Source organism: Grus americana, chromosome 2 (assembly GCF_028858705.1).
Source record: "Grus americana isolate bGruAme1 chromosome 2, bGruAme1.mat, whole genome shotgun sequence".
NCBI lineage: Eukaryota > Metazoa > Chordata > Aves > Gruiformes > Gruidae > Grus > Grus americana.
Window position 1 is genome coordinate 121,233,489 of NC_072853.1, and position 18,150 is coordinate 121,251,638.

The 18,150-nt window shown below is 44.2% G+C and overlaps 1 protein-coding gene across 1 annotated transcript; it reads right to left on the reverse strand.

Moving 5' to 3' along the window:
• Positions 1-9,434: 9,434 nt before the first annotated feature.
• On the reverse strand, positions 9,435-12,268 carry XCR1 (X-C motif chemokine receptor 1). Its single transcript, XM_054816414.1, has one exon. It carries the CDS (start codon positions 12,187-12,189, stop codon positions 11,173-11,175), a length of 1,017 nt encoding a protein of 338 aa, XP_054672389.1. The 5' UTR covers positions 12,190-12,268; the 3' UTR covers positions 9,435-11,172.
• Between the last annotated feature and the right edge of the window lie 5,882 nt (positions 12,269-18,150).

Below are 18,150 nucleotides of genomic sequence, written 5' to 3' on the forward strand. Positions count from 1 at the left end.
AGGCCGCTGGAGGTGCCTCCCCACCCCCGGGGCGGTGGCTGGTTGCAACGCTATGGGCTCCTGGCCGGGCCCGGCAGCAGCAGTCCCTTCAACGGGGCGCGGAGGGCTTGGTTGAGTGGGGAGGATGGAGGAAAGCTCTGTGGTGAAAACAGGGAGTTTAAACATAGGTTTGCAGGGAAAATCGCCTCTTTTCCCTATAGGTGCAGGGTTGGAGCGGTTTCCTCTCAGGGGTGTGTGTTTCTGGTACCCTGAAGCAAGGTCACCTGTCAAGAAGTGTAACTTTTTAATATAGTACGGACTGTTGCTTTTATGATAGTTCAGTATGTTGGGGTTTGGTTTTGGTTGGTTTTTTTTTTTTTCTCCGTTTGCGTATCAGTTCATCAACCTCTTTGCACAGACAACTGAAGTGAATATGAAAGTCAGGCTGGATGACTCCCATACACAGCAGATTTCCCCTTTCTGTCCTCATCCGTTGATGGAAAATCCTCTTCCCGTGGCTGTAAGACGTAGGTAGGGATTCATAAAGGCCACGTACGGTAAGAAACTGGGAGAAAGCGGGTGTGAAACTGGAACAAGAGGTTGCTTCCTAAGGCAGGGTGCTGGGGAGTACATGGGGCACTGGGTTCCTAACACTCCTACACCGCCCCCCAGCACCAGGCTGCTTCTACAAACAAGTTATTTCCGCTCTTCCTTTTCAAATTTTAACCCTTCCCTAATGCATGTGATTCTCTGAAAGGACACTTCTTTCACAGCTTTTGAAATGGGCTACTATGGTTTTGTATGTGAAGTGTACTTCATGAATTTCCTTTGCTTTTTTTCACGTTGCCTTGGTAAATACATGATTTTAAATAAAACTTTGTGACCAAATGGTGTGTCATCAATTCATGCCACAATGCTTGTGACTATAATAGCGTCATAAAGTTCAGCTTAGGCAGCCGTAAGATCAAAGCATCATATTCTCAAGACTCTGAGGAAATATATGTAGTATGTAGTCACTGACATGTCTCCATCATCCTCATTTTTCCATCCTCAATTTAAGGATGACTAAGTGACCTTACAGTTTTGGTGAATAATCTTCACCTAATGTATGGTTTTGAATAGCTCAAAAGCATCTTAATGTCCTTGGAAGTGCAGGTTATAGGGCTAAGCCGTTTGTGGCTGTACGATTCATGAAATGCAATGGACATCTTAGATAGTTCGGAAGCAGCCTTCAGGCTGACTCCTCTTGGCACGCTTTGCTGCATCATTCAGTACAGGGCCAGGAGCATCTGCTGAAAGCAAATGTTCATTTTCCATTGATCTGGAGACAACTGGGTGTCTTCCAAAAGTAACCTCTGGGTCATCACTTGCAAATAATGATAAATCCCAGACAATTTCACTGCAATGGAAGGGTTTTTTACATATTTTCAAAAAGTATTTTTGTGGTTTTACTTCTCACTCAAAAATAATCAAGTAGAATGGATTGTTCCTCCTTTTGATTACATAGTGACAAGCTACTTTCAGAAATATTTAATTATTGACATTAATTATGGAATTATTGCCTGTTATACAGACATCAGTTTCTTCACAGAAAAGCATGCTGTTTCCAAATAGGTCTGTTGCTGACCAATGCTTCCTTAGAATTTTCTATATTCATTTCTTAGCAACAAAAGAGGTTCAAGATTTTTGCTTTTTGGAGGCTGCCTTAGGAAAAAAATGCATTATTTGCTCCATTTGTGTTGCTTTATTTTTATTACAATAAAATTTATTCATTAACTTCTTAAACTATGATATGGGAATTATAGTCAATTTTCCCAGCCCAGGAAAGGCAATGGCAGTCATCCCAGCAAAAGGAAAGCCTTTGCTGGGAAAAATCTTTCTACTAGTTGGTGGAATGTTACACTTGTAATTGTAAATGTATTTCACAGATACCCAACTCAATCAACTAAAACTACTAAATTGCTACTTAAAATGTATTAAGGATCATTAAAGGATCAGGCTTTAGGTTTTGTTCCATATGGCTGAAATGTAGGCCAAGATAACTATTTAAGGGCTGAAATCAAATTATGACATCAGAAGTTAAATCTAATGCTAGCTGCAGTTCTTTTAGAGTAATTCTGAAAATACAGTTTGAATGTGGGTTGCGTTGGTTTTGCGGTTCTTTTTTTGCATTTTGGTGGTACACAGAAACGGCTTCTAGTATAAAGTTTGCAAACAAAGAATCCTTTAGTCTTAATTGTGATGCATAAATGTGCTGTATTTTTATGTGGGAAGAGTTTCCTCCATTCAGGCAAGTCAATTTACATTCATACTGTCTAGCTTGTCATAAAGTAAAATTATACACTGTCATCAGTCATCTCGTGCTGACAACAGACTGGTGCCTCATTGACTAGAGGAGATCTTTTCTAAACCCTCTTAAATAACTGGGCTCTATTAAAAAAAAATAAAAATCTCCTGTGGCTATTAGATTTGGTGAATATTTCACAGTGGTCTCTGAGTAGGTGTCCATAGGATGCATTCTTTCCATCTGCCTGAGATTATTGTTACATGTACTACATATTTTCTTTTATTTTTTTAAAGAGTTAATTGATGTTATATAATAATTGGGGAGGGTTTTGCTTCCACTAGGCACTTGAGATACTTAACGAGAGTAGCAAGCTGCCAGTTTCCCTGGTCACCCTCAGTGGATTAACATACCATTGTACCCAGACTGAACAACAGGCTGCTGTTCATCATCAGAGACTTGCTGTGGCTGTGGGGAGAAAGCTTTGGAAGCACTTTTTGCATTTGTTTGCATTCTGTTTAGAATAGGTGGGCAAATAATTGTCACTAGGTATAAAGCTGGAAGCAGGCAACATAACAAGAACCAGCAAAGCTCTGGGAAATCTCTGGAAGCAAATTTGGCATTTTGGACAAGGTGGATGAGGAGCTTGGAAGAATATTCTGCTAATATCAGGTGAGCTCATAAGACTGGCTTCCACCTAAGCACATCAGGGTTAGGAGCTGTCGCTGCTCAGAACTGGTTGCATTTCTCTCCTGTGTGGACAAAGTAGGTACCAAGATTTTGAGCTGGTTCAGTGTTGGTTCAACTGAACCAGCAATGATGTGGCAGGACCAGGACAGAGACTCTGGGCTGTGCAGTCTAAATGAACCAGAGTCTTCTGTATAAATAAAGGTGTGTGGCACAGGGATAAAGAGCATACAAAGGCTTTGGAGATTAAGAGCTGGTTAAGATGGCTGGAAGGGTATCGCCATCAAGAAACAGAACTTGACCTTAGAAAGCAGCATTGTTTGGAGCAATGAAACAAACTCAGAAATATTTTGGATTTGCTATCTTAGCAGTTCCTGAATATGGAGAGGGTGTTCCACTCCCTGCACTTTTCTTTGTCATTCTCAGTCCTTTGCTTCACTCCAGCCAGTATCTTCTGTCTTATGCTGCTCTTCTGATTTAAAACTGAAGATACACATATATTGAACATTTACAGAGCCTAAAACTTCTATCTGAAAATGCCCACAATCTGTTAGAAGGGGCTGGCTTCCTTTCAAACCTCTCCCTTACTTATGGTACCTATTGAACCTTTGCAATAGAACATGCTGGTTCCCTATGTGGCAGGAATTTCTGGTTTTACATCTCCATGAATCAATCTTTCCAGGAACTGTATTCCTTGCCATTCTATACCTACACACAAAAGCAAAATGAGACCTTTTTAAATAAGGTCATATTTTAAATGGGCATAATCTCATCATTTCTGTGACATGTTCATTGCACAGGTCAGTGGAGGCTTTGGACATCAAAACCTAACTTTTCAGTTTTGAATTTTGTGTTCAGTTCTCTTAGGGGACTGTGTTCTTCAGGCTGAATTCTGCACTAAAACAATCTTTTGGCAACATTTATTTGGTTTAATGTTGCTCCAGCAACAAATCATAAAAATTATAGAGAAGTTTAGATTTGAAGGGACCTCTGGAGGTCTCTACTCCAAACCCCTGCTCAAAGCAGGTCTAATCAGATGAGGTTGCTGAAAGTTCAGTTGAGTCTTGAACCACCTCTCCGAGTCCCTGTTCCAGTAATTGACTACCTTTGTAAAAACCCAAATGCCTGTGCCTAATTGAAATATCCCATGTTCCAACTTGTGTCCATTGCTGTGCAACTCCGAGAAGAGTCTGTCTCCATCTTCTCTGTATCCTCCAGTCAGGTAGTTGCAGATGCAACTCCCCTGAGCCTTCTCTTCCTAAGGCCATATGAATCCAGCTCCCTCAGCCTCTCCCCATCCATCATGTTCTCCAGCCCCTGACCAGCTTGAAGGCCTCTGCTGGACTCCCTCCCGTATGTCCATGACTTCCCTCTACTGAGGAGCTCAAAACTAGACACCTACTTCAGATGCAGCCTCACAAGTGCTAAATAGTGGGAAAGGATCACTTCTCTGGACCTGCAGGCTACATGTTTGCTAATACAGCCCAGGATGTGGTTGGCCTCCTTTGCTGTGAGTGTGCTTGCTGGTTTATGTTCAAAGACCCCCAGATCCTTTTCTGCAGAGCTCCTTCCCAGGCAGCTGCCCTCCCCAACAGTCATTCCATCCCAGTCACAAGGCTTTGCAAATAAAGCGAGAAATGAATAACTATCATGTTTGCAAACCACAAATTGTTTTCTGCAAGGCCAACCTGACTGGGTTCTCTAATCTTTCACCACTGTAACACTCTTAGATGAAGAACGTGAGATGCAGAGAAAGACTGCTAGTGGCAGTCCCTTCCCGTGAGTGATTGCTGTGAGGTGGCTTCAGTGTTCTTCATATTTTAAATGTGGATAGGGTCCCTTATGTGAATAAGTGGGTTGAGGCTCACTTTCAACATTCGGTATGCTTAGAAGCAAGTGAGTTCATCTCAAGAACAGCTCTATGCTGGTAAGTGAAGCACTGTTGTGGTTGCCCCTCCTTTATGACAATATACAACTGGTCTTCATAGGTCATCTTTACTAGTACTTCTTACTGGTGTGTTCTCATTTTGACTGACAGCTAACTCTCACATTATTTTCCTTTCTAATTTTTGTGCTTGCTTTAGTATTTCTTCCTGAAGAACATGTAGGCATCTAATCAGCACAGCAAATATCAGTCAAGCTTCTCTCCATTTAACATGAGGCCTTCCTATTTAAACACTGGATGAGTGAGAACATTTTAAACTGCTGAGTAATCATAAGGAGAAGATAAGATAGAATTTTATTTATGATTTTAATAACATTTTCAAAATATTGAGTTATAGATGGAGGTATCTTCACATTCCCGATCAAATACTTGTGGCAATAAACAGTGCATGCTGTGCTTTGCCCAATGCATTGCACCCGTTTATGAGTCTGATTCTTGCTCTGATTATGATCAGAAGCAAAATTATTGATTTTAGTAGGAACAGGATGTTTTCTTAAATGTGTGAATTTTAAGTTTGCTTATTTTATTTAAGACAATCTGCATTAGCGGTGGAAAGGATTAACTTGGTTACCTGCCTTACCCCTTACCAGTGAGGACTTTTCCTACTGGCAGATTGTTGACTCAGACAGGCTCCCATGGCTGCACAAAAGGTGGGAGCTCTGACAGGCTGTGTCGGTGATGCTCAATTTTGTGTTCACCTGCTGAAAAGACAAGTAGGGAGAAGGGCCTGATCCAGCTAAGCTGCTTGTGGGAGAAGCTGTTGTTCTCCCATTCCCACTGGGCGGAACTTAATATGGACTTAATCAGAGCAGCAAGCACATGTCCATTTAACTGTAACTTGCAATTAGGGTTAGAGGTGCCATCCTGTGTAAACGCACCCCTGGCACTGTACCATAGCTGTAATATTGTGACTGCTCAATCTGACACCGCTCCCCTCCCCAAAATAGACTGTGGTTTCCAAAAATAATTAATGTCTCCTTTTTCACTTCACAAATTTCTTTCTCTCAGTTCTGCATTTGCTCAGACCACATAATAGTTGATTGATTGAGTGAAATTAAAGATTCAAGGTCCCCTGAGCATTATGTTTTACCTAGAGCAGTCTGTATTTTCCAAGCGTCCGGAGCTCCCAGAAGTAAAGAGATGCACAGGCTGCCCATGCCCAGACCTGCACTGGGCATATCCTGTGGCCTTAGCAATATAGATATTTAATAACATGTATAAACAAAGATGGAACCTACACCAACATGTTTCCTCTTGAAAACGGATATAGGTCCAAGTGCCTTACAGGTCTCTGTGCCTAGTAGGAGAGTTTGGAGAGAGCGGTACTACCCACGTCAGAGGAGAATTGCTTTGGGACTCTTTAAGTAGACCAGACATATAGTTGTCTGTGGGACTGGGCAGGGTGCACGTGCTGGTGTTGAGGGCATTGCCCAATATCATTGCAAGGTGCTATCTATTGCCTCTAAAGGCCATGGTGATCAGGGGAGGTCCCTGATGATTTGAAAAAGGCAAAGGTCATGCCCATTTTCAAAAAAGGCAGGAAGTGCAGTCTAGGGAACTATAGGCTGGTCAATCTCACCCCTGTGCCCTGAAAGATGGTGGAGCAAATCCTCCTGGAAGCCCTTACCAGACAGATGCAGGATCAAAATGTTTGGGAACAGCGAGCACAGATTTGCCAAGAAAAAACAGTGCCTGACCAATTCGACTGTCTTCTACAATGACATGACTGGCTCTAGGCATAAGGGAAAAGCCATGCATGTCATTTACCTTGACTTCTGCAAGGCTTTTAACAAAGTGCCCCCAGCATCCTTGCAGCCACATTGGGGAGTGTTGTGGTTTTACCCCAGCTGGCAGCTGAGCACCATGCAGCCGCTTTCTCACTCCCCCGCATCGGGATGGAGAAGAGAATTGGAAGAATTAAAGTGAGAAAACTCGTGGGTTGAGGTGAAGGCAGTTTAATAGGTAAAGCAAAAGCCACGCGCAGAAGCAAAGCAAAGCAAGGAATTCACTCACTGCTTCCCATGGGCAGGCAGGTGTTCAGCCATCTCCAGGAAAGCAGGGCTCTGTCATGCATAATGGTTACTTGGGAAGACACATGCCATCACTCCAAATGCTGCCACCTCCCCTCTTTCTCTTCCCCCAAGCTCCTTATAAACTGAGCATGACATCATGTGGTATGGAATATCCCTTTGGTCAGCTTGGGTCAGCTGTCCTGTCTGTGTCCCCTCCCAAGTCCTTGTGCACCCCCAGCCATCCTGCTGGCAGGGCGGTGCAAGAAGCAGAAAAGGCCTTGGCTCTGTGTAAGCACTGCTCAACAACAACAAAAACATCTCTATAAAAAAAAATCTCTACAACAAAAACATCTCCACATTATCAACACTGTTTCCAGCACAAATCCAAAACACAGCCCCATACTAGCTACTACGAAGAAAATTAACACTCTGTCAGCTGAAACCAGGACAGGGAGATACAGACTGAATGAGTGGACTACAAAGTGGATGAAGAACTGGCTGGACCATCAGGCTCAAAGGGTAGTGGTCAATGATTTGAAATCTTAATGAGTGGCTGGTTATGAGTGGCATGCTTTGAGGGGTCAGTGCTGAAGCTGATACAATTTAACATCTTCATTAACAACCTGGATGATGGGGCAGGGTCCACCTTCAGCAAGTTCATGGATGAAACCAAATAAGAGGAAGCAACTGATACACATTGAGTTGTAGGGCTGTCATGCAAGGAGACGTCAGCAAGCTTGATGAATGAGCTGACAGCAGCCCTGAAAGTTCAACAATGGCAACTGCAAAGTCCTGCACCTGGGATGGCCTAACTCCCTGTAAGAGCATGGGCTGGGGGTCACCTGGCTAGAGGTCAGCTTTGCTGGAAAAGATCTGGAGGTTCAGTGGACAACAAGTTGAACACATCTCAGTCATGTGCCCTTGCAACAGTGAAGACTAACTGTGTATGGGCCTGTGTTGCCATCAGGCTGAGGGAAACCTTTATTCCCCTCTACCTGACATTCATGTGGTCACATCTGCAGTAGCATATCCAATTTTGGGGCCCCCAGTACAAGAGAGAGATTGACTGAAGTGAGCCCAATGGAGCACCGCCAAGATGGTTAGGGAGTTGGAGCACATGACATATGAGGAGACTCGATGGGCTGGGGTTTGTTTAGCCCGGGAAGAAACAAGACTTAAGGGAGATCTGATGGTTCTTTTCCATTATGTAATGCGAGGACATAGAGAAGGCAAGGAAGAGGCAACATCACCAGGTTGCAGCAAAAGAAATTTTGTTCATGTAAAAGGAAAAAAATCCACCATGAGATTTGTTAAGCTTTGGAACAGGGACCCAAGGGAGTTATGCAGTCCCTGTTCTTGGAGATTTTCAGAGTTTGACCAGACAAGGCCCTGAGCAGCCTTGTCTAACTGGAAAAACAGAACTGCTGTGAGCAGGGTGAAGGAGTGTATAACCTCCAGAAGTCTCTTCCAAGCTGAATTAATCTATGAAAATTGACAGTTACTTCTTCAATTGAAAATACCTTAATAGGTGGTTATCTAAGGGAGAAAATAATAATCACAGTGTAGTATTCCATTGAATTTCTGAATATTTATTAGTACCACTTCATTATATCAGGAGGGGAAATCTCCACATGCTGAGTTACTTTGGTTATGGTAAGCAGAAGTACATTTGGGTAATATTAAGCATTCCCTTTACACACTCAGATATACTGTAACAAAATATGCTCAAGCTACAAACAGATTTAAATAACTTGTTAAAAAATGGGTGGAGATTTCAATCTCCCGTGCTTTTTTTATACTTCCCGACTTTTTTTAGATAAATGTAAAATGTATTGACAGTAAAGATTTCATTTCAGGGTAGCGTAGCTCTAGGACAATGAGTTGAATGACAGTTTGTTGAAATGATGTCGGTGCGTGAGACCTTTTTTTTTTTTCTCATCATCACAGCATTTTCCTCTTGTAGAGCTTTGCTGGTACCCATGAAGTGGTCCTGGCTTACCAGAACAGAGGAAGAAGAATTTGGACTCATTTGTCCTTCAGTAGGTCGTCTCTTCATAATTGACAATACTAAGTCCCCAGTCCAAAGTCTCCTCAAGTGCATAGAAGCGACCACATTCATTTCAAATGTCTCTTTTCAAGAGACAAAAGCCAAAGGCTGGTCTCGACCACAACCAGACAAATGACAACTTCTACCTTTCCATGGTTTGTCTGAACTCAAGTGAATTCCCCTGTGGGACTAGTGAGTAACTTTTTAAATTTTTTAATCTTTAGGCAATAACTGTAGTAATGGGATACCAGGACTGACTTGTTCAGAAGGGCGCATCTGATGATAATGGACAAGATATGATCACTTTGTTCTGGCAGCTAAACTGAAGCACAAACTAGAAACTATGGGCAAGCCCTAGGAAGACTATTTGGATATGTGTCATATACGTTTGCCCCATTCTTACACTTTTTCCTAGGTATTCTTGCTTCTGGATACGATCAGAAATATGATATTGTACTATGGCTATGTCTGAGTTTCTGCTTTTTATAAACTATACAGCAGCTGAGAAGAATCTGTTGTCTGCTCCAGATGATCTTTAGAGATCAAATGAATTAGTGCGGAAACACACAGAGGCATTTTAAGATGGCTGTCCAAAAAGCCAAATTGTTGCTTAGAACCATTGCCAAACCATTGCTTGGTGCCACTGCAAAGCTACCTTGGTTTTCTATACCAATGCTAGGAAATGAAATATTCTGCTTTCCAGATGCTTTGTCATTCAGCTACACTGGAGTACGCACTCCATGTTACACTGCCTGAGGGAAAAAAAAACAACCCACTGAGCTATCATGAAGAAGAATATCCGTTTCTGTAAGAAAACAAGCCACAAGGTTTGATCAGTGTGATCAGAATGTGAATGGTTTTGTTGCAAAAATGTGTGCTATTGAATTGAATTCCCTCAACTTGCTTTTAGCTGGGAAATCGTGTTTTAGTGGTCATGTAAAAACACTCCTGCACTTAACACAACTAGCCCCCTTAGCAACATTTCCAAAGCTAGCTTCACGCAATTATTTCCACTTTACTTCCCACCTGCCCATGGAGATGAGATGGATGCATGAAATGAAAGACTTGCGTGTGGCCAGGCAGCTGGTTAGACCAGATGCTCGCAAGCCTCAGAGATACAAGCATATCTGGTATTTAGACAGACGTGAAGCACGTCAAAAACAAACACATGGCTGGCTTTGATGATCAGGTTTTAAGTAGAGATTTAAACATCTCTGTGAAGCCGTTTTAAAAAAGTTGTGAAGCAGCAAGCATCCAAGTATATAGGCTAAAACCTGCTGCTCTGGCTTTCTAAAAAAAAATAAAATAGCCCAAACATTACAAATAAAGCAAACTGTTTCTATCCTGCTATTACAAAAGCCATTTGTTCTTGCTCTATAACCTTTTTTTGAAAGTTTAATTCTTCTCAGCACCATGGCAAAGGGAGGAAAGGAAGGAGAGAGCATTTAGAGGCAAATATGCTCCTGTGCTGCTCGGGAGATGGGCTGCTGAGCCACTGCTACGGCCTGAAGGGATATTCAGAGACTGGAAGGTGCCTATGGCAGGAGCAGTAGCAGGAGGAAAATTAATATCCTAGTGAGGTATCTGCTTAACAGCTTGTGTTCCTTCTAGGGCTTTCCTAAACTTTCCATTTCAGACCCAAAAAAATACTTTTACACTAAGCTACTTTTATTGATATTTATCTGCCAACAGATAAAAGAACATTTGCACTGAGAACTTCAGGGACTCTGAGGTCTTGTAGCTGTTGTCAAGCCAGTTAACCCTGAGAGCCCGCAAGAGAACCAATGAGATCAGCACTGATAAACACTGTAAAGCAAAAGCTACAGAAATACATATGTGTCCATTGCTATGTACAATCCAAATATTGTCAGGCAATAAGTCAGGCAAGAAAGCAACATGCAACACCATTTATGTTGAAACCTGAGGTTTTAGCTCCCAAAGGAAAAAGCAAAATTTTTTTTACTGTTTCCATCTCACTGCACAAAAAATCATAAAGATACGACTTACAGGCCAATGAAGTAATTTCTCAGCATCCTCAGTTCTCCAGCCTACTGTAAATACTTTTTTTTAACTATTATTATTTTCCATACACAGCATGTTTGCAAAGAGTAAATTTGTGTGTCTTTCTCAGGGAAGTGCCTGCAAGAATTAGAGGTTATCCAGGGCTTTTAAAACCTGCAAGTTCATCCAGGATTCGTGCTAATAGTTAGGTCTTGCTTCAGTAGATGGACGCATCTTCATAGTGGAATTTGTCTTGAGAGCAGATTCTGGGGCTGGAGGCTTGACCATTGCCACAGGGTAAACACTGACTGCTTAAACGTAACAAATGCCTCTTGAACTTGACTCCAACAAATACGTAGAGCACAGGGTTGAGGCAGCAGTGGGAGAAAGCAATTTTACGGCTGATGTGAAAAGCGAGGTTGGAGTCTTTTTGATACTGACAGGTAGGTGGTGGAAAAGTAATCAGAAAGCTGAGGATGTTGTAAGGTGCCCAGCTCAGGAAAAACGCCACCACAATAATAAGGATGAGTTTCACAGTTCTGTGCTTTCTGTGAGATCTTGCTCTGAGCAGGATTATCAGTATCTTGAAGTAACAGAATCCAATAACCCCAAAGGAAAGCAGGAAGAGTACATTTCTCTGATAAATGTCCACCTTTTTCCATTTCAAGTCAGCATAATCACAGATCTTGTACCCTTCCAAAGTTTCTTGCACTGTCGTGTGAATCACCTCAGGAACCACAATTAATATGCTACCAGTCCAAACAGCCAAGCTCATCAGAAAACCACACCATTCCGTCTGGGATCTCCAAGTGGAAAGAGGGTTCACTACGAACAAGTACCGCAGGATAGTCGTGATAGTCAAAAAGAAAACACCGCTGTAGTAGCCGATGGAGAAAACAGCATTCACTGCTTTGCAAAGGAACTCACCAAAAATCCACCCAAAGGACTGGTCCACTGCCCAGAAAGGCAGCATGCAGGAGAAGACTAAGTCAGAGACACAGAGATTCATGATGGAGACGTTCGTTAAAGATGTAAGGTTTTCATATTTGAATAGGATCCATAACACCAGAGTGTTTCCTAGCAGGCTGAGCAAAAATGCCAGAGTATAGAGGACGGTAGTGAGATGGGTGTGAAATACAAAATAGTTGCCCATTTCACAGACATTGCTTTCATTAGAAGAGTATGCATATGAATAATTACCATCTGAATAGGGTGGATAATATTCTTCATCCATTTGTGCAAAACATGTGCTGTTCTCCAGCGGCTGCTTTGAAGAACAGCAAAAATCAAACCAAAATTTTTGTGAAAATCAACTCAATAACTAAACTCCTGCTGTTGAGGCGTTTTAAGAGTCAAAAAGAAGCAGTGAAACTACTTTGTGGGGGTTTTTTTTGTTTTTTTTTTTTTTTTTCCAGAAAGGAGTCAATTCCTCTTGTTGCAGAGGAGTAGAGCATGAAGAGGTAGACACTAAAGATCTACCCTCAAAGCAATGTTAAGATCTTAAATACTTAAGAAGTCAGAAATTAAGATGTTTCTAAACCAATATGGTTGACAACAACTGCTAATTATTAAGGTTCTACTATGTGAAGGTTGAGGGTGCATTGTTTTTTAACATAAGTATCTCAGGTGTCGAGACTTTCAAATCTGCTACAGTTTTTTAAGTTTTCTGGAATGGTATTAAATCCCTAAACACTTCACCATACATATGATTCTTTGTCACCAACGTTCAGCACTGCATAAACTTAAACAGCTGAGCAGTACCAGTATCAACAAGTGTAAGCACTAAGAATGGGAAAAGCCATGTTTCTTACAGATTTTCATCCTGAGTTTGGTTAATACCTAAAAATCTCCACACTGTGGCAGAAGCATCCCCATGTCGGACACTCTGTGCATCTCTATGGCTTGCTGATTCTCAGGGGTGCAACAGGAACAGAGCTCACATCACACACCTTTTCTGGGGGGTGCTGCCCTCTGCCTGTCTGGATGGTTGGTTGAAATTGGCCAACAGTATCAAAAGTTACTGGGACTTGGAAGACGACATACAATCAGGTGAACATACATGGTCACAGTAGCCTCATTTCTTTATGAAATTAAGCTAAAAAACAGGTATAGAAAAATCAGTAATGGCTCCAACCAATGGTTCTGTGGTGGGTTGACCCTGGCTGGGGGCCAGGTGCCCACCAGAGCCGCTCTCTCACTCGTCTCATTCACGAAACAGGGGAGAAAAGGCATAACGAAACGCTTGTGGGTCGAGATAAGGACAGGGAGAGATCACTCACTAATTGTTGTCATGAGCAAAACAGACCGAACTTAGAGAGGGAATTCATCTGATTTATTACTAGGCAAAACAGAGTAGAGGAATGAGAAAATAAAATCAACTCTTAAAACACTTCCCCCCACCCCTCCCATCTTCCCGGGCTCAACTTCACTCCCGGCTTCAACCTTTCCCCCCCTCAGCGGCACAGGGGGACGGGGAATGGGGGTTACGGTCAGTTCATCTCACGGTGTTTCTGCCGCTTCTTCATCGTCAGGGGGAGGACTCCTCTCATCGTTCCCCTGCTCCAGCATGGAGTCCCTCTCACGGGGTGCAGACCTTCAGGAGCAAACTGCTCCAGCGTGGGGTCCCCCACGGGGTCACAAGTCCTGCCAGCAAACCTGCCCTGGCATGGGCTCCCCTCTTCACAGGTCCACTGGTCCGGCCAGGAACTTGCTCCAGCGTGGGCTTCCCACGGGCCGCAGCCTCCTTCAGGTGCCTCCACCTGCTCCGGCGTGGGGTCCTCCATGGGCTGCAGGTGGAATCTCTACACCCCCTCATCCTTCCTCCATGGGCTGCAGGGGCACAGCCTGCTTCACCATGGTCTTCACCACGGGCTGCAGGGGGATCTCTGCTCCGGCACCTGGAGCTCCTCCTGCCCCTCCTTCTGCACTGACCTTGGTGTCTGCAGAGTTTCTTACACCTTCTCACTCCTCTCTCCGGCTGCAAAAGCTCTCTCTCTCTAAGTGTTTTTCTTCTTCTTAAATATGTTATCACAGAGGCGCTGATTGGCTTGGCCTTGGCCAGCGGCGGGCCCGTCTTAGAGCCGGCTGGCATTGGCTCTATCAGACACAGGGGGAGCTTCTAGCAGCTTCTCACAGAAGCCACCCCTGTAGCCCCCCTGCTACCAAAACCTTGCCATGCAAACCCAACACAGGTTCAAAGTCTAAATTAACAATATCCTGGATGAAGTCTTACCTGTAGCACCGTGTTTGACTGAAACCAGTGAAAGACCTGCCACTGATTTCTTTGGAAGTACAGTTGCATGAAAGAAACTCCATGACTCAGGCCAAAATCATGCTGGCGACATTCTCCTTTTTGGATTAGTGAAGGCAGAATCTGCCTGCCAGGAAAAGACATGCTGCCCTTGGGAGAGGGTTCCATCTACCACGAAAGCGTGCCAAGGAGTGCTGCTGGCTGCCAGCATTTAATGCTGTCCATGGGGGTAGGTGGCTCAGGTCAGCCAGAGCATGGCACAGGGAGCACAGGCCAGGGATCCGCTGGGATGCAGTCACCCAGTTTTGGAGGCGAGGGATGTGTGGGCTTCAGTAATGTGACAGCAAGTGGCCCTGGCGCATTTATCGCCAGAGTCACAGTCCTGACTGGAAATTGTGCTTGTGGCCCTCAGTCTGTACCATGCTGCCATCTTCAGGCACACAGGGCAAGTCCCTGCTGAGGCGGTCATCTCTGGTTTTATTTGACAGTACAGATGACACTTAAGCAATACATGGGTTAGATTGAGGTCTTGACCACCATCGTGTCCTGTTTCAGCTCAGGTTGGAGGTATGACTCCTCCCCACCAGTTGTCCTAAGGGAGCAGAGGAGCCTTTTTGCCAAGAGTAAAGGTTCTCCATGGATGAAATGACAGTGCTGACCACTGTCTTCACCACTTACGCTCTCCGCCCGTGCTGGCAGCCCAGTGCCAGCAAGCCCCCGGGCAGGGCTGCCCACCCACCAGGGCTGCTGCTGGGCTGCTCCTCGCCTCTGCTGCAATTGCTGCTGGCCCCTCACACAGGGACCTTCTCACAAGCACCTCAGCCCCAATCTCTACCTCTGCCTGGGAATTATTCTGACCTGCACACATCCTGTCCCTCATCACCCGTGTTATTTTGCTCTTCACACCCCTGCTGAAGGGCAGGCAGCGGTTAGAGACCCAGGTATCCGCTGCAGAGCATTGCTCACCTTCCTGTTCACTGTCAGGAGCTGAGCAATGTTTGCAAGGCAGAAAGCACCATTTGCAAAGGTATTTTGGGATTATGTCAGGTAACAGTTAAGTGCCAAATTAAAAAAGGATATGAACCAATCTATTTTCTTTACAAGTTAGGTGATAAGAGGTGGTGAATTGTTTCTACAGTCCAAACAGTTTCCGTTTTCCTGTGTCCATCTTCCCTGAGAGCACTGATGCTGAGTGTGCTGGCGCTCAAGTCAGGCAGGTGCATAGCTGAGATTGGAAACCCTGCCAGGAACTCCTGCTGTTTCCATCTCCAAATCTCTGTGCACCTTGGTATCTTACCCATTTGTCTTGCAGTCTGAGAGGAGCCAGAGGAATGGTTCCCTGGGGCCAAGTGTCCTCCCTCTGATTTTGTGCTCTGCATGTCCAGAGAAAGTAGAAAAATGCTTCTGTGAAGTAGTTCTGTTCTTGGTTGCTTCTTAGTGCTGCAAGGTTAGCTCTTGCCTCAGTTCATAAAACAAGTTCATTTGTTTTGGATTTCTCCCTCGTTGTCGTTGTCAAAGCCATAAATCTGGACAGTGGGCATTTGAGCAGTCAGAAAAAGACACTCTGTCCACAGACGGATGAACCTGAGGGCCACTGACATGCCTGTGCAAAGCTTCACAGCGAGGCATAGTCCCTGCTGCCAAGACCTCACCACCTTGGCATCCAGGGGAGCTGGGGGAGGTCGAGGTGTACCGCAGCATCCGCCACCACCTTCAGCTCCTCAGTTTCCAAGCGCCCACCGACTCCCAGGTGCCTTGTCCTCATCAGGTGGCATCGTGTCCCCAGCTCGCTCTTGGAGAGGTGGTAATGCCTCCGCTTACCTCAGCTGTTGCTCTTCCTCCCCCTCAGCCATTGCACCTTTCCCAGGATGGTGTCCTCAGCTTTCCTCCTCACCTCCTGTCCGCTGAGGAATCTGAAATCCTGAGATCCGGCTCCTCCTCTCCTGTTTGCTGCGGGTCAGGCGCTGCAGGTGTTGCACCATCATTGTTCAGACTGACTGCAGGCTGCCTGATGCAAAGTACCTCCGCACTGCGCTCCCAGTGCAGGTGAGACTTCTGTGGAGGATCTTGCTGCTGACCTGTCTTCAGATGTGGCTCATCATTCTCAGGGTAAATGTAGCTTTGCACTGCATGCTCGATTACAACCGGTCTATACGATGCAGCATGCCATGCCGTGTTGCCTGGTGCAGGCTCCATGTAATTACAGATGGAGGCTCCAGCCTAAACATCAGACCTCCTGGATGGCTCATCTGGACTAAGTACGTGCTTTGATATTATGTTTGCCCCAGCTGGGAAGCCCTCCATCAGGTCGGTGATGGTAAGGAGCACCTTGGGGGAACCTAAGGCACTTGGATCTTTTCGTTCTTGCTTCAGATTCAGTAAAAAACTCCTGGGATCAAAACCTGTACTTTTTCTCTATTGTATTTTATCTCCCCACTTTCTACTCTATAAATAAGAAATACCATGCACAGATTTTCAGTTAAAAGACATATGCAAAGGATAAAAATTGATGTGATTGAATCAACAGGCTAAGAACATGTTAGCGTCACACATGAAATACAAATCATGCAACTGTTGTCAGTATATTTATATATATCATGGTACAAGTGAGAGCAGAAGTTGGCTGAAAGATGGAAATTACCTTCATTTCTGTTTTCAAAACAAACAGGAACAGAGGAAAAACACATCCTATGGTTTAAAGTCATCCCTTCCCTTGTGAAGAGCACTCAGCAAGGCATTCAACATTTATTTCACTCTTGGCCAGAAACAACTGCTTTCCCAGAAGCCCTCATTTTCTAGCAGTACTGTTCTTTGCCTTGGAGTATCATGAGAAAAGGGATTTTAATACAGAAATGGGAAAGTGCTATTATTAGCAGCCTCTAATTTTGTTTTCTTTGAAAAAATTTGTTTTTCTTTGAAAATTCAGCTGGACTTCCTCTGCCAGCTGGAGATCAGTTTATTTCTTTTTTTAAACTGAACATGAGGCTGGGAGGAGGTGTCTGATCCCTTTGCAGTTGGTGGAGGGAAAGAAGGGGGCACTCGCAGGAGCCGCTTCGCCCCTCACTGGGTGTTATACCAGCCTCCTCCCCAGGCAGAGGCAGCTGAGACAGCTCCCTTTAAGAAGATTCCTGGCATTTACACAAACTGAGGTTAAGCTCATCTTAATTGGAAAGGACCAGGGGAATATAGTAGAGAGATGCCCCCCTACCATAAGGCATGCACTGATGGTAGCTATCTCCAAAGCATTTTTGATTCACTTTTTTCAAACTCCTGCTAGAGCCTCTGGACTTCACGGCTTGTTCTCCAGGTTTCTCAGGGGAAAAGAAAAAAAAAACAAGCTAGCGGGCTTTGCAGGCTGGTTTGCACTTTAGCTACCCAGGCAGCAAAGGTTGAGTCAGAAAATAAATTTCTGTTCCCCTAAACTGGAATTTATCTGGTAGCTGCTTCCTTAACCAATCTCTTGTTCCAATTTGGGATAGGAAGAAAATTCCCAAATGTGACTATTTTTGGCAGGAAGGGGTTTTAGCTTTTCAAACAGGTTTATGGAGCAGCCTTTTTTATTTAAAGGAAGTTAAACCATGTTAAATAATGATTCTCCTACCCTAAGTATGATTGGTATCAGTCTCAGAGCACACCCTTGGAGTCACAGGTAACAGATGGACAGCAGAATCCTGGAAGTCATGATCGGGATGTAGACTTGGCCCAAAGCACAAATGTACTCTGGACAGTGTGGTCTCCGCTGGTGGGCGAAACAACTTTTTGTCTGCCTTAGAGGAGTTTTGCGCATGGTAACAAATTCTTTCAGGACATGGGTAAAGCAAAAAGTCAGTAGGACTTCCCTTGCTCAGTTTTGCAGAGCCCCAAGAAAACTCTTACTCTATTTTTAAAGCAAAACCTGCTTTTGAGTTGAGGTCATTTTCTGAGACCAGCGCTTCCACCCGTGCT

Coding starts and splice junctions, on each gene's coding strand:
- XCR1 (XM_054816414.1), bottom strand. CDS start 12,189: ATGGATGAAGAATATTATCCACCCTATTCAGATGGTAATTATTCATAT.